This window comes from Bolinopsis microptera, chromosome 9 (assembly GCF_026151205.1).
Source record: "Bolinopsis microptera isolate Bmic1 chromosome 9, MBARI_Bmic_1.0, whole genome shotgun sequence".
Classification (NCBI taxonomy): domain Eukaryota; kingdom Metazoa; phylum Ctenophora; class Tentaculata; order Lobata; family Bolinopsidae; genus Bolinopsis; species Bolinopsis microptera.
The window spans coordinates 13,675,778-13,690,851 of NC_087080.1; the positions used below are offsets into that span (position 1 = coordinate 13,675,778).

General features: G+C 42.5%; 2 protein-coding genes across 2 annotated transcripts in view; one reads left to right on the top strand and one right to left on the bottom strand.

Moving 5' to 3' along the window:
• LOC134821181 (outer dense fiber protein 2-like) overlaps window positions 1-15,074 on the bottom strand; it is a 109,806-nt gene that overhangs the window by 52,650 nt on the left and 42,082 nt on the right. The window lies entirely within an intron of this gene.
• Window positions 5,319-6,113, top strand: LOC134821413 (uncharacterized). The gene has a single exon (XM_063832154.1). The coding sequence runs from the start codon at window positions 5,319-5,321 to the stop codon at window positions 6,111-6,113; it is 795 nt and encodes a 264-aa protein (XP_063688224.1).

The following is a 15,074-nucleotide window of genomic DNA, read 5'->3' on the forward strand; positions in this document are numbered from 1 at the left end:
ATCGACCTAGGCAGGTAGTAGTGGAAAGTATGTAAATTAGATTCATTTTATCTTGGTTGTTTAGGCCAATAGATTTAAGATATTTTTAAAACTTTAGTAGATATATTTTTGATGATGTGTGATGATGTTTGTGTCATTATATTTTGATTTGATTTGATTTGATTTGATCTATGAGACAAGCGGACATAGACGGACGTGGCACCCCCCGGCTTACAACTAAACCTACCAGGACACGCGGCGAGTTGGACTCGTCGACGAATATATGGAACAAATATTATACGAGTATCACCCGTTAAATGTTATCAAATACCGACAATTTTATTTTGATCTGCACCTTTTCGTGCGAGCCGCGCACAATGGAACTATAACATAGGTCAAATAACGTGTTGCCATACCTGATACAGAGCGCGCATTGGATAGCAAGGTCTTTTATACGGAATTGAAAACAAATCTTTCTTAATAACCCTCCTTATGCTTAATTTAACATCGTGATGTATGGAAAGAGCAATTTCGAAAACGAATATTTTCATTAGCGGCACTGCGCAGCGTAAATGGACTTAATTTACCTGAGGACCCCAGGCTATTATGTTCATTAACGAATAAAGATTTGGCGGAATGACACATGACAGGCTGAGCGCGGCCCAGTAAGACTTAATTTGTAATTAAAAATGGAAAGAACAACCGGACAGCACTACTCAGACTCAGTCTTGAGTCTCCTATTTTAGAAAAAGATTGCGATTTGAGCTGCTAAGGACCACAGTGAGATCCATACAGGGAGACAGAGGAAAGAAGAGGAGGGAAAACCTCGCCATAGCTGTAACAATTTGCAAGAATTCACAGTTAGTTAGATTGAGAATAGCTCTAAGCTAAAGCAATATGTTGCATCTATACTCTCTACTAGGTAGCTGTAACCCATCCACAGGTAGTAGAGGTGTTTAACTACCTAAACATCTGCGGAAAAACGTATATTTTTCTTGTCATACGTTGTATGACCCGCCGCGCACGAAGTGCGCGGCTTCCCCTGTAGCGTCGAGGACGCTACAGTGAAGCGACCGTGAAGCGACCGTGAAGCGACCGTGAAGCGACCGTGAAGCGACCGTGAAGCGACCGTGGGGGTCACCACGTGATACAATATTTTTCGTAAGGCCTCTTCTCGAACATCACATGTACGAGAAGGTGCCTTGCAAGGCAGTACCTTCTTGTACACGCCATGTTCGAGAAGGGGCCTTACGAAAAATATATGTTTTTCCGCAAATATATACGTTCCAAAAAACATATGTTTTTTATTGAAAAAGTATATATGTTTTTAAAAAAAGTATATATGTTTTTTTGAAAAAGTATATATTTTTTTTAAAAGCATATATTTTCTTCGTAAGGCCCCTTCTCGTACACCGTACACATGGCTATGTGAAACATCGTGATACAAATTATGAGCAATCAATGAACGAAAAATGAATAATTTACACGTAAAATTTGTCTAAAATTGTTGTTTTAAAATAGGCATAACTTTGGCTTTGGCGGATGTTGGAGGACTTTGCCGCTTCGACGCGCCGCGCAAACTAGCATTATTGCTTCGTTTTACAGATCAAAGATCTGGAAGGGTTGACATTGTCAATCAATAAGGGATGTTACTCGTATAACATTTGATTGACGATGTCAATCCGTCGAGATCGTTGCTCTGCGAAGCAGAGCAACGATCGTCGATGCGAAGCAAGAATGCTAGTTTGCGCGGCGCGTCGAAGCGGCGAAGTCCTCCAAGTATAACATATAAATTTCTTCGAAGTAGCGCGCGCCGCTTTCTTCTCAAAATATTATGGCAAATGCTACGAAGTAGCCCTGCGCGCCGGGCCAAACCATTAACAATGGTCAACTCTGGCTATGAGTATGATCATTTGAATTCTAAAATCTAAAACTTATTTGCCGCGCACGAAAATGTCGCTCTCTATTAAATCACTCGCCCAAATTTATTAAAAATTCTTGTGGAAAGGCCCTTTGGGTATGAAATTGATCTAAATCGGTGTATTTTTGGACGCTGATTCAATTACAAATTTTTAATAATGCGCTCAATATATTTTCACGTTGGATAATAAATAATAGAGTCCTAGGCGTTTGAATTCACACGTTTCATTTGTAATTTCAGTTTATTGCTTTATATGGCGGCCAAATTGGTTTATATTAATGCGTGTACATTTACAATTTATAAGTTATTATATTGTATATACATCTTACACTTATAACTTACAGTCATTATAACTTACAGTCAAATGTTAAATGTACGTTTACAGATTTGATTAAACTTCGCGAGGCTGATATAATTATAATGTGGCTTGATCCATGATCTGCTGTTTCTTCAATTTGCTGTATATTGGAATTGGATGATGATTAATCACTCTACACTCGACTGTCACGTGACTTTTTTAAGCCGTTCTCGAGCTGGTTCTGAACGAATTTTCGAAATTCTAACCGTCTAATCATATCTGATCCCAACCCTAACCCTAACCCAATCTTTAACAAAAACATATGCTGAAATCTTAATTCTAACGAGAAATTAGACTAACTTCCTTATACGGTCGGTCATATCACGTGATCAATACAGTTTTTCGCCAATATCTCGTCAGGATGCAGTAAAGCATTTTAACCCTATGTCATGGGGGTGATTCAGAATCAGCGTCCGAAAATACATCTATCGCGATTGAAGTTGGTTACAACCATCGGGGGCCCTTTTAGAACAATCTCGAAGATCGACTGTATAGTATAGCATAGAGTGATCTAGCATGCTCGCTGTATACTATAAATATAAGTTTTTATTTATATTGACTTAACTTTAAGTGATCGAGTAAGGAACTTTAAATAATAAAACCGAGCGTGCTTAATCACTTTACAGTCGATTTTCGAGATTATTCTAAAAGAGACCCCGACAGTTGAAACCAACTAGCTTAGATCGATGTATTTTCGGACGCTGATTGCAAATCACCCCTCATGACATTAATTGACAATGTAAATTCATCGCAGCTCGGCGAGGCCCAGTAACGCATTAATTCGCCGATCTAGCAAGGTTGGTTGCGAGAATAGTGAATAGACGTATAATTGAGTGCGCGGCGCGGCCCAGTAACGCATCGCGCTACAACTCATGACACAGGGTTAAAATGCTCCCCTGACGAGATATTGCATATTGGCGAATAATTGTCTCGATCACGTGATATGACCGTATACAAGGAAATACAAGGAAATTGCTATAATTTCTCATTAGGGTCAGGGTTTTAACATATGCGTTTGTTCGCTCCTACTAAATCGCTCGCCCAAATTTTAAGAAAATTCTTGTGAAAAGGCCCTTTGGGCATGAAAATGATCTAGATCGGTGTATTTTTGGACGCCGATTCCGAATCACCCCCATGACGTAGGGTTAATTAAATGCTTCCCTGGAGAGTTATGGGCAAAAAACCGTTTTGGTCACGTGACAGGCTAGTAAAATACGAATTTGATAGTTTAGGGCCCGGGTTAGTCGGGTTAGGGTTGTGGTAAGCCTAAGGCCAAGGGTTATGGTAAGCTTCGGGGTTATGGTTGGGATTACGGTTGGGATTAGGGTTTATGTAAAACCGTTTTGTACGGCTGCAAAACCTTAAAAACCAAAGTCACGTGAAATTTTTGGGCGAGCGAATTAGTAATAGTAAAAGCCGCTTTTGTTAAACATTGAGTTAGGGTTAGGGTTGGAATAGCCATTCAGGGCCAGCATAAAGAACGTGTTTAAAAAGTCACGTGACAGTCGAGTGTAGAGTGATTAATCATCATCCGAATAAAATTTTAAATTATTGTTATCATGTATATTCCCAAAATGTTCATTACCAAAATGACAGTCAATCTCCTGACGAATTTCTGTTGAAAAATTGTTTCGACTTACGTAGTATGGAAGCGCATGTGTGTCAAAAAGTAGTAACACACATGCGCTTCCAAAGATCGACAGATATGCGGTAACTCGGTAATCTGCCGATGCACATCTGGGGCACACCTCGGGCACACCTGGGGCACAAACTCGGGCACACCTCGGGCACACCTCGGGCACACCTGGGGCACAAAGCACACCTCGGGCACACCTCGGGCAGAACCACCTGGGGCACACCTCGGGCACACCTCGGGCACATCTCGGGCAAAATTCGGGCATGGTAATTGGGAAACCTTGGGAAAAGAACCTGGGCACATCTCGGGCACATCTCGGGCACACCTCGGGCAGAACCACCTGGGGCACACCTGGGGCACATCTCAGGCACACCTGGGGCACATCTCGGGCACATCTCGGGCAAAACCACCTGGGGCACGGTCATTCGGGCAATGAATTATGGCTGGGCTACTAACCTCAATGATATCATTTATTACCTACTTATATTTGCGATAGTATTATACTAGTATTATACTATCGCAATATAATATATATGAGCAATATAATTTTCAGAGACACATATCTAATATCTATTTATTAACGAACAAGTGAAAAACACGATTGAACTGTCCATAACTTTACATGATAATTTCATTAAACTGTAAGCAATATATTACATAATCAATCGGTATATTTACAAAACTATTAAACACATTCTAATCAAAAATTCTACGCATCAACTGCGGGAGCTCCTGGTTAAAATATCTTCTGACGGAAGGGCCGGAGCGGGTCAGGTGGTTCCTTCTCAGCCAGATGAATTCAGCGAGGGCGATGTAGAGGGCTGAGGAGTCTCTTCGCGTCCTGCCGTGTCCTCGTAGCATGTGCCTCTTGGCGTGAAACCACATGCCCTCACATGTATTCGTATGAACACCGGTGACGGGGTCGACGAAGCCTCTGCTGTGGTTTACGACCAAGTGGGTGTAGCCGTGGTGTCGGAGGGCGTTGTACCCCTTCCACTTGTCGGTAAGGATGATGGTCCCAGGAGCGACGTGTTGCTTGATTAGACGAATTTTGACTGCTTGCTGGGACGTCACAGAAGAGTACCTTATATTTGTCACGATCGCAAGACTTTGTTGTTCTTCTTATCGCGTCACATAACTAGATCAAACATTCCGATTACCACCGAACAGTCGATGAGGCGAAGGCATTTTGATTTCTTGCCATAGCGTCACGTGAGAGGGGCTGCGAATACTCACCACGTGATCCATGTTATCGTGTTATGGCTACCATCTTGTTGGGCCATGCGATCCATGCGATCAATGCGATCCGAACCGTGAATTAACAAGCTCTGATCCCAAAACCCTCGGGTATAAAGGTTGTTATCACATAGGTTCCTCATTCCAGTTTTCGTTCTACTACCACAACATATCTACTACTAATCATCATGCCTACACGATCCGGACTTCGACTATCCCGACCTATTCCTCCCCCAACTTGCAGTCATTGTGGCGCACGAGGTCACATCAACACAGTGTGTCCACGATCCTCCTACTCTCCTGTTATCCCAGCCCTCACCTGCCCCCACTGCATCCGAACAGTCAGAAGTAGACAGAGTAACGAGCCAGACGGTACGCAGATAGTGGTTACGATAGACCCCTGCGATACACACTCCTCTCCTGTCGTCAGACCGTCTCCCTCTCCCCCTCACACCCCTGCTGCTCCTACAGCACCTGTGGTTCTTCCTCCTCCTCCCCCTCGACCTGTCGTTCCGGTAACCTCAGCACATGTTCCAGTTCCCGCTCCCGCTCCGGCTCCGGTTACTGTACCAGCTCCGGCTACTGTTCCTGCTCCTGTTCCGGCTGCCGCTCCTGTTCCAGCTCCCGCTACAGCTCCCACCGGTCCTGTTCCGGCCCATTATCCTGGTTCGAGCCGCACCTTCACCATCGACGGAGAAGTTTCAAAGTACGACAGGATCCTGGCACGTGTCCGGAATGGTGCTACGAAGAAGGAGGCACTCGCTGCAGAGGGGATATCTGAGTCCTTTTTCGGCAGGAAGCGCTGCATAGCAGAGGCAGCGAGGATTGACCTACCTTCTCTCCGACATGGTCTCCTCCAGCTGATAAATCCCACGCTTAAAAACCTTCTACCAGTGGCCAGGGATATCTGCAACCGGAACCAAACTGTGCTTCGCACACTCCACGCTTCAGGAGAAGCACTCCCTCCCAAGAGGATATACTGATTTATTTTGTAGTTACAGTAATACTTATAGTTTTTAATGGTTATGAGATGTTCCGATTGATACTTTAATAATATAATATTGCTTACCTATTAAATTTATTAAATACATTACGAACAGATCAATCGTATTTTTCAATTGCTCGTTAATAAATAAATTTTTTTAAATAATAAAATTGTGTCCCTGAAAATTATATTGCTCATACATATAGTTTAATACTGTCACCAATATAAGTAATATAAATAATGATATCTATCATCATAGTAATAAATAATAATTCATATTGCCCGAATGACCGTGCCCCAGGTGGTTTTGCCCGAGATGTGCCTGAGATGTGCCCCAGGTGTGCCCCAGGTGGTTCTGCCCGAGGTGTGCCCGAGGTGTGCCCGAGGTGTGCCCGAGATGTGCCCAGGTTCTTTTCCCAAGGTTTCCCAATTACCATGCCCGAATTTTGCCCGAGATGTGCCCGAGGTGTGCCCGAGGTGTGCCCGAGGTGTGCCCCAGGTGGTTCTGCCCGAGGTGTGCCCGAGGTGTGCTTTGTGCCCCAGGTGTGCCCGAGGTGTGCCCGAGGTGTGCCCGAGTTTGTGCCCCAGGTGTGCCCCAGGTGTGCCCCAGATGTGCATCGGCAGATTACCGAGTTACCCAACAAAACAAGCAAACACTCTCTTTTTGAGCTTTTTCGTGTATTTCTCAATGATTGTGGTAATTGTAAGGATGTGATCCGAGCACTGTGCACCAGCTCTGAAGCCAAGTTGGTGGGGGAAATCGGGGCAGATAACTTTGCGGAAGTCGATAAGTCTTTCAAGGAGAAGAGAAGCAAATAGCTTCCCTAGACAGCTTCCAACAGTTATCGCCCTGTAGTTGTCAGGGTTCTGTTTGTCGCCCTTCTTGTGGAGAGGGGTGGTTATCGAACAATTCCATGGGTAAGTCCCCTGTTCCAGGCAGCCGTTGAACAACTTGAGAAGAACTTTCCTTAGGCAAAGTTTGGAGTTCTTGAGCATCTCGTTCGATATTAGGTCCAGTGATACGCTCTTGTTGTTTTTGAGTTTGTTGATCACCTTTTCAAGCTCTTGTAGAGTGAACTCCATGTTAAGATTTTCCACTTCAGTTGGTAGGTCAGGGTGGCTGCTCCCATCATTGCTTGCGTTGTGGGCTTGAAGTTCACGGTGGGATGGATCCTTGCACTTTTGGTTGAAGAGGTCGTTGAAGAATTTGTGAAAAGCAAATAGATCGTACAGATCGAATGTCTCAGGATCTCTACAGGAGGACGAGAGATCTTTCAGAGCAGACCAGTTAATGTCATTGCCATTGTTTATTTTCTCGTTCAGTTGAAAGAGATATGCGCCTTTTTTGGATCGAACTTGAGCCCTGTATTCCTTTTTTCGGAGGTAAAACTTAGCACGAGTAGGTTCCACTAACATGGGATCAATGTAGGGGTTGTTCTTTACTCTTTCGATCTTGCAGACTTGACGTTTTGCCTTTCTGCAGTCCCAATCGAACCATTTGTTTTTGTTAGTGTGAAGACGGCCACTTTTTTGGGTAGTGACCTGGCTGGCTAGGTTAATGTAGGTTGTAATCACAGAGTCATTGTATTTTCGAATGTCTTCGGGGCAGGTGATGTCATTTGCTAGGAGCGATTCGACCTTCTGCATGAATTGGGCATCATTCTGGGCCGACTTGAACTTTTCTGATGTACCAAACCCAGTGCTAGTGTCTTTGGTCCACTTGAAGGGCTTCGGCACTGGTGCTAGTTTCCGTTCACGTTCTTTATAGAGGTTGTCATCAAGAAGATTCACCCCATGGTTTGTGGTGAGGGCGGTTGATATCGGTCTGTGGTCTGAGTAAGGTGTGATATCGCCCACATAAAAGGACCTAACCCGATGGTGGATATCTCGTGAGACACAGATGTAATCAACAGTGCTGGCTCCGTGACGTTGAATGCATGTATGGCTACCGAAAATGTCTCCAATAGTCCTTCCATTGAGAATTATCATCCCTGCTGTTTGGAGAAGCTCAATGAACGGTTTGCCATTCGAATTCAAAGTTCGGTCCTGATTGTTCCTTGGTGTCAAGGCTGTTATAAATTGAGGAGGGTCGAGATCGACATGTATATTCCTAGATTCGCAGGGAATAAGAAAATCTTTCAGAGTACCGGTCCGTGCGTTCATATCCCCAAGTATGGCGGCATCTTCTGTGTCGGGAATCCTGGATAAGCACTCCTCAAGTTGTTCGCAAGTAGTGATGTATTCCTCGGTATTCGAACGTATACGTTTTTTATACGAACCGTGTGCTGGCGAGTCGTATACATTGATAAGGTTTAGGTCCTTGTCAAGATTAAAGTATTTGGCTCTTAGCTTGACGATGAGTATGTCGTCACAATCTGGTACGTGGACTCTAACAGCTCCAGCTCCTAGGTGTTTATGAATCGCCGTGCATACAGCTCATCAGCCTAAGGCAATTGAGTGTGTCCCGGTTTTTACTCATCTTTGAAACGGTTCGAGCTGCGTTTTTGACGAGGATTTCCATCGTGGCTCTGGTGAGGAATGCGCATCGTCTTCTTAAGTCCTTCACGAAGGCTGACGTAGAGCATTTTTTCACCACTGTCTTTTAGGGTAAATCCAGTGTTGATAGAATAACTGTTCTGGTTGCCAACCCGGTCGTTAGCAAACGTGAATATGCGTGTACGAGCGGTACACGATTCGCTCGTTCATTTTCTTGTCATTAGAGGTTGGAATGAAAAGGGAGAAACATATCTGAGCTTTGCAGGTCTCCAGGAGATACTCTGCGAGTTCGTGGATAGCTCCAGATGGGATACATTTCCTCTTCGTAAGGTCGTTGATACCCAGGTGAACGTAAATACAGTCTGGTCGTAGCTTATTCAGCTTCTCGTTGAGCTGTTTTCGTTTCTTTGCTAGGTTTTCGAGACTTGATGCCCCGAATTGGTGCACATTGAATTGAGAACTGAAACTACGTGGATTGAACTTGTCAAAGTTACTATCGTGTATGAGAAGTACCGTGTGCCTACGATAGATATGAGAGTTCCTGGTTCCAGTTCCTGTGCCTGGTCCGACTTCCCGAGATTGTGAAGTTGAGGATGGTACATGATCTTCACGCCGATGAGGCATGCGGCTATCATTTAGAGAATTGTCTAGGCGCTCTTCTTGAGCTTGTTCGTTCAAGACAGTTGTCATGCGGCTACCATTTTGAGACCCGTCTTGTCCCCCACCAGTGGGTGAGTTGGTGCGTTTATTGCCTCTGCTGCCGTTCTGTAGCCGCTCACTTTGGCTCGGTTTTCTCTCACGGTGGTTTTTGTTGTTACGTTTGTCTGCTTTTGTAAACGGATTTCCGCTGTTAGCTGCCGATATTGAGGCCCAGGTAGGGGTTCCTGTTGCATTCGGACCATTCCTTTGAACGTCCCGGGTAGCAGTGTCAGGTTTGCTTATATGCGTTACAACGGGCTGTACGTCATTTGCAAGGACAATTGCTACATTCTCATGGTTAGTCTCAAGGGCCTCAATTCTTGTCCTGTTAGATGAGCTTACAGTGTCAAGTGACTGAAAAGCGTTGTTGAACTCGTTCCTAAGCGAATCGATTGAGGCGATCGTTTCATTCTTAGCAGAACTTACCGTGCTTCTAAGAGCTTTCTTCAGTTTATCTTGCTCGAGCTCTAGATCTTCAAATCGCCTCTTGGAGGTGTTACTCGCTTTTTCGGACGTTTTGACGCTGTCTGCGACCTCTGCTCTAACTTCCTGTAGTGATTGAATCTCTCTGTTGGCTATGATCTCGAGGGTTCTATTTTGTTCGTCAACTGTATCCCTGAGCAAATTGAGGTCAACCCTAAGTTGTCTCACTTTGTCCTCCAGTGGGCTAACCTTGCTTTTGACGATACGGTCCATGTTTTTATCTGAGATTGTTGGGGATGATACAATCAGATCAGATAGTGCCTTTTGCTGCAGCATCTCTTCTTTAATGGTGCAGATGCTTTCCTGCAACACAGTCACTGCCGTCCTGAGCTCAGAACAGTTGCTGCATTCCGTCTTCGCCAGGCGGTCCTTTTGAGGCGGGTAAAGGTCTGATGGCACGTCTTTCTCGACAATGTTTTCAGTGGGCTGCCCACCAGGTTCAATGATGTCGTGAGCAGTTGGTTGGCTGTTGGCATAAGGCACGCCACAGGAGCTCCTTTGGCTTTTCTTTTTCTTCTTCTTTGCTTCCTGCCGCTTCTTCTTCTGACATGTGATCTCAAATGAATTCCAAGAATAACATAGTGTCATAATCGAAATTAGAATCTCATGAATCGAGTATGAAAAAGATAATACCTATATATTTTTGGCTAATAATCATTTTATGGCCAGCTGCGACTTGATGCAATGGAGGGTTCACAAATAATAAATTCAGTTGACTGTTTTTACGCTTGAATAGAACGATTACATCAGAAAACTGGGGAACAACAATGTACAATTTACGTACTAATTGAGAAAAACGATTGCAATACAAACAAAGTTATAAAACTAATAACTATGAATACTTCTTAAACAAGATAAACCACCAACAACCTGTAATACAGGTCATTTCGTGTGCCGGAAATCAATAAAGTGAAACGTTTGTGGCTAAAAACCATGAAAGCAGCCATTAGACATACTGATAGTGATATCATATATTAAAACATGCTGATATCACATTTGGGATATCTTCACGCGGTCACTAATAGGATAATTATGCGTTTTGTAACGAGGATAACTATCAAGAGTTTAAATTCCCAAATAGTCAGACTGAGCAGGTTGAGCTGTAGTAAAACACAGTACTGAGGTGTTAAAACATTTTCATTACTATCTTCAGTAACATCCTGAATCAGAAACTCGGTTAATATCAGTTCCTACAAAGTGTAACATTGGAAATAAAATGACACAACTAAAAACGATATGAATATTTTTTTAAAACATAACTCTTGTGCCCCAATGCAATAGAAAACATTTAAGATAAATCCAATAATGGAATCCCAAACGGGTCCATGGCATTGAGCCCCAATGGACGTATAGTTCTTAGTTTCTGAATATAACGGTGTTCATCCACTTCTAGAGTTCTTGGGCTACTATTACTGAGAATTGACACTTTATAAGCCTGGTTGAAATTGTCACGTTGTTTCATGTTATGAACTTCTACAAGGTGTTTACCCAAGCTGAATCCGTCGTCGTTTTCTTCAGGGACAAACGTATTGTCCGAAATGAGTTTGTAGTAATGGGCGCGATGTTCGTTTACTCGTGCCCTGAGGGGCTGCACCGTTCTTCCTACATAACACATGTTACAAAGTTGGCAACTGAAGAGGTATACAACATTGTAGCTGACACATGTACCAGACACTGCCTTGGCTCGCTGTCCATTGACTGTTATTGATGGATGTGGAGATATGATGTTACAGGTACCGCAGTGTCTGCCCCCACATGGTCTTGTGTGAGGTTGGGTTAAGTCATCTGCAAACTGTTTTGCTTTGACTAACTTCCTTCTAAATGATGTTCCAGTACGTCTGACGAATTTGAAGATAGGGCGTGATGTACCGGCTCTAGATGATATTGGGGAGCCTGGGGTGTTTCCACTTGTATGGGAACCAGATAATCCTGAGAAGCTCCTGGTTCTACTGAGTTCTGGTTCCAATCTTTGCACCGATTCTACTAACTCTTGATCACTGCCAAATGTTGAAATAACGCGGACTGCTGGTTCTGGAGACTTTGGTACCAGGACATTGCTGTTTGAGTTGTCCAGTGGTTTGAGACATCTTTCGAAGCCTTTGACCTTTTCACTGATGTTATCTACCATAGTTTTAGGGTAGTTGGATTGGAAGAAAAAGGTTTTTAATTCATCAATTTGTTTTCGGAGTCTGTCGTTATCATTGATGATTCGCCGGAGTCTCAGGCATGCACTATAGACTATGCTGCTGAATGTATGGTTCGGGTGGTGGGAACCGAAGTACAGGTAGGAGCGAGCATCAGTCTCTTTAACATGGAGGTCTGTCTGAAGATCACCTGCGGTGTCGAAACAAAATTTGATGTCTAAGAACGACACATAAACATTGTTGTCTTCTATGATGTTCTCATCAATGTGGAGGCCAAGTTCTGCTAGCCTTGAGTTGACAGTCGCGATGAATTTTGAAAACTGTCTTTTTGTACCATGGAATACTCCACAGCCGTCGTCTATGTATCTCTTGACCGATTTTACAGGTTCCATTAGTTCCGTGTCTGTATAGACTTGTTCACGCATGACATGGTATACTGCTATGTTTGCAAGTTGTACACAGATACTGCCTCCTGTCGGTACTCCTCGTTTCTGTCTGTACCACTCTCCGTTAAATTTGCCTATAGACGACTCAAAGCTGAGTTCAACACTTCTTATCAACCACTCCTTGAATTTGGCGGACCATTCTGGTCTCTTTTCTTCCATGGCCACCTTCAAAGCTTGGATTGTAAGGTGGGGACTCAATGAATCATATAAAGCTTTGTAATCAAATGTGAATGCTTTAATGTTGCTTTTGAGTTCTGTGTCCAGGGTATTGTTGATGTTGTCGAGCCAGACTAAGGCGTCTCTATTATCAATAAGAAGGTCTTCGCAAAAATCCCTTTCTAGTTGACGTAGGTATTTATCAGCTAGGAAGACATCTGGTCGTCTGCTGGCTCCTTCGTGGATCCTTCGTGGATCCAACGAGGATAACTAATAATAACTTAATACGAGATTATAATTTCAAATTTGTGAAGAAACAAAATCTCGATATCTAACAACAAGGTTATCAACTTTTAAAAAGGGATACTCTTCTATTTACTCGGTGATATAATGTATACTTTGTATATTATGGCAATAAATTTGTTCCGCCTGCACGTGCTGCCTGTATGTGCTGCCTGCACGTGAAGTGGCGAACCTTGACTCGCTAAACGAGTACAGCTGCTGCCACAATCATACAGCTGTTGCCTTATAATACCTTTTAACCAATGCTTCACTATACCTCTCCTACCAATACGGCTAAGGACAAGGTTTGTCAAATTTTAATAAAAGGATGAGACAGATGTTTTCAACAATATTCTCAAACGAAATGTTTAACAAGAGCGATCCAACAGAGTGCTGAATATCACAATATAATCCTTATTTGTGCTATATACTTATGTGGGGGGGGGGGGGGGGGTACAGCTGTTGCCTTTTAATACTGTTTTATCAATGCTTTACTGCCTCTCCGACAACGACGGCTAAGGACAAGTTTTGTCAAACCTGAAACTAAGGGCGAGAGTGATGTTCAGTTATACTCTGAAATTATATGGTTAGCAAGATCGCCTTCTAGAGTCTGGACTAATACACCAAACTTATTACTGGCTGGTTTATCTGAAAACTCGTTCGCCACATTTAACACTGTAAGGAGATACGCTTTCTGTTCGCACTGGAATAAGGTGAATGTTCCCATCATCGATCAGGGCCAGGGTCGACGCCTTTGTTCTAATGATTCTCATATCTGGAATGTTGTTCAATATATTTTTGTATTGGTAACATGGTTTTAAGATTCTCATACAGAATTCTGAAACAATCCTTATTCGTATAATTTGATTAAATGGCTGCGGAACTTGAATAACGTAACATTAGAAAGTAAATGTATAGATTATGTACCCTAGTGTGAGGGGTGTTAGGCAAGCTATATTATAGTTTTTGAAGTTCAGACCAGTTTGCCTAGGTCATAAAGGGTCCCATCAACTTTATTACCTTAGGGCCAACAAATTTAGGTCACAATAAATTTGGTTACTATAATTTTTGTTACCACAATTTTGGGCACAAATTTCGCAAATTTTTAGTCTACAACAATTTTAGTCGCATTTTTGACTTTTCGAGACCACTTTCCATTCCATTTATTTGTTTTTTCCATTATTAAGCTATTTTTTTTTTCCAATTTCGCATATAAAGTCATACTTTATAGTTTAACGTTAGGCGTGTTAATTGAATGATTTGTTGCAATAAAGAAATAAAACAATCAATTTCTAAAATAAACTGCTATCTATCGATTCAGCAATTAGCAGTGAGCATACGTCTGAGCATTACAGATTAAATTTCAATGCATTACTCAGGAATCTCAATTACATCAACTCATATATGCTCTACAAAAATGTTGGTCTACTTCAAATTTTGTACTTGGGCCAAAAACATTAAATTCTGTAACATATTTATGTTTTGACTGCCAAGCTTATATCTGGAATGTTCAATATATTTTTGTACGGTAATCAAATAATTTATTTTAGAAAAAGTTGTTAAAGAAAAAGTTGTTCTTCTTTGTTTTTTAACACACAGTTTTAAACTAGAATCTTCTAGGATATTCAGAACGTGACTTATTTGCGGAAAACCAAAGTGGTAAAAAGGTGGTAAAAAAGTGTTAGAAAAATGTTGGGAATTCTCTGATATGATTCCTGGGACATGTCCCGACAATTTCCCGTTAAATCGCTTTGTTGCGAATTTTTTTCCGACAAAGGCTTAAATTAGGACGTATTTGACTGTACTATAAACAATTTACTGAATTGACTATTTGTGAGCATGTTGTGAAGGTCTGTGCTGTTTCTAAGTCTGATCTCCTTGTAGACTGGACATTCTTTAAGCAAATGGACTTCGTCTTCTTTAATGATGTCACTAAAAGGGAGCTCGTTCAGGAGGTCTATGGTGATTCTGTCTGAGCTGCAGCAGAAGTGGCAAGCTCTGTAGAAGATGCTTGAATTTTTCCAGCCATATCGCCCCGTCTCGATATTATGTTTGTGGGAGCTTGTCCTCAGCCATGTGGTACATCGGGTTTTCTTGTGATTGGGTAGAGATAGGTATGGTTCTAATCCAAAGCTGCTTTTGACTTCGTTGTAGAATGCAAGTTTTTTGTTTTCAAGTCGAGCTTTTTCCCACTTTTGTTGGAACCAATTTCTCAGTCTACTCCGAACCACGAACTAGTAGTATAGTTGGCTG

What these genes read in the sequence shown, in the direction of transcription:
- LOC134821413 (XM_063832154.1), top strand. Translation starts at nt 5,319, where the DNA reads ATGCCTACACGATCCGGACTTCGACTATCCCGACCTATTCCTCCCCCA.